The sequence below is a fragment of the Orbicella faveolata genome, unplaced genomic scaffold (genome assembly GCF_042242905.1).
Source record: "Orbicella faveolata isolate gen_17 unplaced genomic scaffold, um_ofav_v1 contig_46, whole genome shotgun sequence".
Classification (NCBI taxonomy): Eukaryota; Metazoa; Cnidaria; class Anthozoa; order Scleractinia; family Merulinidae; genus Orbicella; species Orbicella faveolata.
The window spans coordinates 4,184,087-4,190,086 of NW_028301576.1; the positions used below are offsets into that span (position 1 = coordinate 4,184,087).

Genomic DNA, 6,000 nt, shown 5'->3' on the forward strand with positions numbered 1-6,000 from the left:
TACAGTAGATTACGGCCCGCTAAATTAAATTGACCAATCACAGCGTGCGTACTAACTGAGAGATATGATATATGTTATTTCCCGACTGGCAGGTCCGTATAGTGAAAAACTGTCATCGAGGGCTTGAAAATGCTGCCTCAGGCCGAGGGCAGCATTTTCAAGCCCAAGGTCACCGTTTTTCACTATACGGACCTACCATAAGCATAACATGTTTCCGAAGATTTTCCAAAATTGTTCCGAAGGCCAGACGAACGCTTCCGAACATTTCTGAACATTTTCCGAAGATTACCGAAGATTGCCGAAGACTACCGAAGAAGATCCGAAGATGTTCGATCATACATCAACATATTTAAGTGTAGTTAAAAGGACAAAAGAAAAACGTTATCAAAAAGGAATGATATCTTCACAGTGTGAAAGAAAAATAGTATCACTGCGCGCGATGAAGATATAGTAAAAGGAAAAATCGTGGTATTTCACTGGTGTTTATATAATAATTAGTTTTAATTACAAAAGGGTTTGTTCCCGCAACCAACTTTGCCATTGAATCGGCTTGCGCGCCGTGTCCTAACGATTCGTACAAAATCTTCGCAACGAGCGAGTAACTCATATACTAGGCAAACAAAAATGTATTTCCATAAATATCCTGATGTAGAACAGATTTATTTTGAGCTACTTTATGTTAGTTGCATTTATTTCATCAGTTAAGTTCTCCAAAATTGCTTTTTTTTACGGCATCAAATCAGATTTGATCGTTATCAAATCAGTCGTTGCTATTAAAAAATCACTTGAAATCAGACTTTTTTTAACCATAAATTGAATAGCAGAAAGCGAGGAAATTCGTCAAGTGTATTCACAGAAATTCAACGATTAGAGGTAAACTCGACTGAACTGAATGAACTCAAATTCCACGGCGAGAGAAACACAGGATTATGCGCTATTACAGACCCAAGCTACAAGGTAACAACCAAGCAAACTCTCACAACTTCAAAACACGGAATTGAATTTAGTTACAGTTTCTTTCCTTGCCGTTTAAAAGTGAGTAGAGGTAAATTTGGGTTAACAAATCGTCGACGAAAGTGTAAAAAAAGGCAAAAGATTGACGATTATCGCTAACTTTTAGAAGCGAAATTTAGGAGCGGTCCTTAATTCGGGTTCCGGATGGGAAAATGAGGACCGCTGGAGCGCGCGCGATTAGTCAATCAGATTCAAGGATTTAGGATTCCGGACCACTAAGAAGGTGGATAAATTCACATTTTCGATTTTTCGGGTGACAAGACATGGAGGCGTAAACTCTGTTATACTACTGTACCATGGAGGTTAATTATTGGGAAAATCTTTTATTTTGAAGTAAATTTGCCTCACTGGCCATTAGCCGCTGACCTCATTTAAACCAGATGCTAATTTTGTCTATTTTATTTTAAATAAATGTTTGGTGTGTTTTTACTTTTCAGCGAAAATGATCCAGATCTGAAATTCAATTTAACAAACTAGAATAACACTCGCGACTTCTGGTACTCCGGCACTAGTATATAGAACGCCAAATTGGCAATTAAAATACTGTAGGAAGAATTAAAACACATTATTTTCTCTTAACATAACGTTATTTAATGAATTCAGTACATTAATTAGTCTTCAGACTGAATAAACCCAGTGGTCAAATCATCTGCATTGCCTGTTTTTAGGACTTGGGACGAACCACTGCAAGTCTATTTAGAGAGTTTACCCCTAGAAACTTTTTGCTCCCGAAAAGACTTTATTTTCAATTTTCAAAAATTTGCGCTCTATTCTGTTTTTAACCAATAACTTGCAGCTTGTACTGACTTTCATTCCATAATCAACGAATTTGTGAAATCGATGAATGTGGCTCAAATCGACAGAAATGCGCTTTTGATACCTTACAAGAAAATTAATCATTTCATGAACACGAACTGTAGGCCTTAATTCCATTAATATCAGGATATTTTTTGGGATATTTGGAAGTTTTCGGGATACTTAGGTATTTAGATATTTCGAAAACTTAAGGATATTTAGAAATATTTGTAGCTTTTTTTGGCGTAGCCCTGTGTTTCCTCGCTATTTTCTTCAAACAATAGTCAATTCTATGATTGAAACAATTCAGTTCCCATCCAAAAAATAAATTCCACACCACTGAAAGCGCTATAGCGGCAATTTTCCAAAATGGCGGATGCTGGTAACATCCAAGCGCCTGAATTTTCTTCCTCAACTCCTACTACTGCGAAGTTCTGACCTAAGTGATTCAAAATCGGCTTATTTTTACGAAAAAATATAAGAGATATTTAGAAAACATTTTGTGATATTTAGACCGAGATTATTTAAAAATTTCTTGGAAGATATTTTGGCGTTGTTACATGATATTCGTGGAAAGGCCTAACGAATTGTAAAAATATCATCATGTACATTACTGAAAGTGAAGAATGATCATCGCAGTTAATTTTCCAATTTAAGCAACTGGAAAGAAGAAGCCTGAAAAAAAAAATCAGGGCTTCAACGGGATTCGAACCCGTGACCTCCGCGATACCGGTGCGATGCTCTACCAACTGAGCTATGAAGCCACACATTGGGAGCGAGGTCAATTAATCGAGTTCATATCTTCCCGTGAGGAGTGAAATGATGTGAAGTTTATATGAAATAATTCATATATGAACTGCGGTTGTGGATGAAAGTGAAGAATGATCATCGCAGTTAATTTTCCAATTTAAGCAATTGGAAAGAAGAAATTCATATATGAATTATTTCATATAAACTTCACATGTACATTACTCAACACACGCCATTAAATAATTATTTAAACACATCGGTAAATCATATTTTTATTTGGAACTCAGAGTGCTAAAAATGCGAAAAATGCTAAGAAATGATCAAAGCATAAACTAGAATATTTGGTTTGCATTAACAGAACTTCACAAGACAGACTAAGTGTCTATAAATATTGAATTTTAAATAAAATTTCATTTCACATTATTATGATTAAGAAGCCGATATCAAGACAATAGCTTTGATCTAACATTTGTAACAATCTTTGCCACTTTAGGGCCTAGACGAAAAACCATTCAGATTCGCGGAATCCAAAAGAACACGGCTGAGTGGCTACTGAGAGGTGATAGAAATCTAATTGCTACTAATTTTTATATGACTGGAATTTTGTAAACGTATCACCAATGTTTTCAAGAAAAAAAATATCTGAACATTAATACATCAGGATAATTAAGGCATCTCTGTTAATTTTTAGCATTCCAACACATCAAAAACGTCAAAAACTTATTAAAATGCGTTTTCCTCAACAGACCGTCAAGATAATCCCTCCAACAGCCAAGTGTAAAGAAGAGTCGATCTTCCCAGATGTTTTCGCTATCTGAGTGCATACCCTGGATCACTGTAGGATTAGCGGAGTCTGTTGCTATAGTAACAATCAACCTTATAGCAATAATTGTTTTTATCAAAACCCGTAAGCTCCGCAAGCGCGGCACGTACCTGATGATCAATTTGGCAGTCGTAGATATGCTGGCTGGAGGATCGGCTGGGATTAGGCTGTTCTATTTCGCTGGAAATAACTACTGTAATTTGTGGAAGTGGTACTCGTCTGAAGACTGGGCATATTATATAATATTTCCACTTGAATTTTTATTTCCTGTTGCATCTTTAATAAATATCACGGCGATAGCTTTGGAACGGTTTCACGCGACGTTTTGGCCGCACAGACATCGGGTACTAAAAAAGTCGAAGTATACGATCGTTATTTCTGTCGTTTGGTTGACAGCTGGGCTGTTATTTCTTGCTTCTATAGTTCTGATTGAATTTACACGGCGTAGTTATTATGTTTACTTAAGAAATTCATTTTACTTAATTTGTTTGGTGACTGTTTGCATCTCGTACGCGCGCATTGGCTTTAAAGTCCGTTATGGAGCGCAGCCTCAACACCATGGTGCAGCCAGTAGAGAAAGAAAACTGACCATGACATTGTTAATCACAACTGTTGTATCTCTTTTGTTTTATTTACCAGATACCATATTTCACGTTGTCGACTATGCCAATTCGGATTCCAAATTAGTTTCCACGTATTCACGATTACACGGTGTTCTGAATTTTCTGTATTATGTAAACTCGCTTGTGAATCCAATCTTATACACAACGCGAATGTCAGACTTCAGAAGAGCTCTGGTTGCAGTCTTTCGTAGACGGCCTCAGCAGCTGAACCAAGATCGAGTTATTCCTCTCCGTGACATGTAAGTCAGATATGGATCAATGATGGAGTTTGTCCCTTTCTTGAGGAATATCTTGAGTTGTTCTTTCATACGACATCGTATGAAGTGTAATCGGGATTTATTTGTAGTAAGACCAGTCGTTTCCAGGCCCCTCGCCTTAGTTTGGCTGATTGTAAGGCATCCTCCATATAAAAACATGAAATACGCAATTAACAAATACATAACAATTTCGCATGTTTACAGAAGCCTTGTAACTTTATTTCGATATTATGCTTGTTTTCGTTCATTATAAAAACGATAACATATTACATTAGAAAAGCAGTATGGAGGCGCGGTGACCTCAAGGTTAGTGCGCTCACCTTCGGATCGAGCGGTCTGGATTCAAGCCCTGGCCGGGGGCATTGTGTAGTGTGCCTTTCTTCCCCCAGGTGTATAAATGGACGCCGGAGAACTTAACTTGCTGGGGATAACCTTGCGATGGACAAGCATCCCAACTAGGGCGTAGAAAAAATACTCCTAGTCGCTCTATGCTACAGAAACCGGAGATAAGCGCCGGCCTGATGGGCCACTCGGGTAAATGGAATATACTACATAATGTAACATATCACATGTTTAATCAATCTTCATTTGTACTCACTCTTGCTAAAGAAAAAAATTACAATTTCAATGAAAATATTAAAAGTAAAAATTAGAGTGCTAGCTGCGTGGAATAACCAAAGAGGCTAGCGGAGCCAGGCAGCCAGTTAACATCAGCATTAAATAGAAATGAAATACGGGTCAGCAAGAAAACTTGAGCACAAATGCACAAATGCAGTTTAATTCGATTATTATTAACACTGACGTGGTAAACATGCCACAATGTCGTAAACTACCGTTTTTAAGCCCTCCTGCTTATACGGCCTCCCAGTTATAGGTCCATTTACTTGTAAACAAAGGGTATACCTGTAGTTTAATATGACTATGATGCTTTAAAAGTTAATTGAAAGCCAATAAATGAGATAGGTATTTCGATTAATACCTCTAAGGCTCATTTCGGAACCTTTTTTTATTCCGCTTAAAAGCTCCTCCCCTGGATATATATAAGCCCCTTCCGTTTACGGCCCATTTAAAAATCTTTACGAAGTTGTATAAGCCCAGGGGTCAATTTAATAAAGAAATTACACTTGTAGTTTTTACACGTGCAATTTACACGTGTAAAGTCCGACTTGTAAATACAAGAATTCAATATAAGTATTTTCTACACTGGAATTTACACGTGTATTGCGAGTCAGGATACAAGTGTAAACTACAATTGCAGCCCTACAATTATAAAATCCACTTGAATGCAAGTGTACATTTACAAATGCAAATTGTAAGTGACCCCAGTATTTAAATTTTAATGTATTTGCAAACAATATGTAACATACAGAAACTCACGTACATAATGTATTACACAGCTGATAATGAACTACAAGTTAAGTGAATGGTGAATTGATCAACATGGCACGAGCGTGGGACAAAGAAAAAATCTGAGTCCCCGACAGAAATCGAACCCATGATCTCCCGAACACCGGGTGGGCGCTCTATCCACTGAGCTACGAGAACTCATGGAGAACAAAGTCATTTAACTAACTGAGTTCATATGTGTCAGGCGTCCTGCATTCTGCTGGGATCAGCATTGTCCTACGCTCGTGTCATTTTGATCAGTTCACCTTTCACATTTTATTACTGAGTTTAAACTTCACCATCTTTATTCAGTTATCACAAGTTAGGTAAACTTTCTGGTTTGCAAGAAACC

The 6,000-nt window shown here is 37.3% G+C and overlaps 1 protein-coding gene across 1 annotated transcript; it reads left to right on the forward strand.

Moving 5' to 3' along the window:
• Positions 1-3,360: 3,360 nt before the first annotated feature.
• Positions 3,361-4,500, forward strand: LOC149098036 (substance-K receptor-like). Its single transcript, XM_089278099.1, has one exon. It carries the CDS (start codon positions 3,361-3,363, stop codon positions 4,246-4,248), a length of 888 nt encoding a protein of 295 aa, XP_089134225.1. The 3' UTR covers positions 4,249-4,500.
• The last annotated feature ends 1,500 nt before the right edge of the window (positions 4,501-6,000 follow it).

Coding starts and splice junctions, on each gene's coding strand:
- LOC149098036 (XM_089278099.1), top strand. CDS start 3,361: ATGTTTTCGCTATCTGAGTGCATACCCTGGATCACTGTAGGATTAGCG.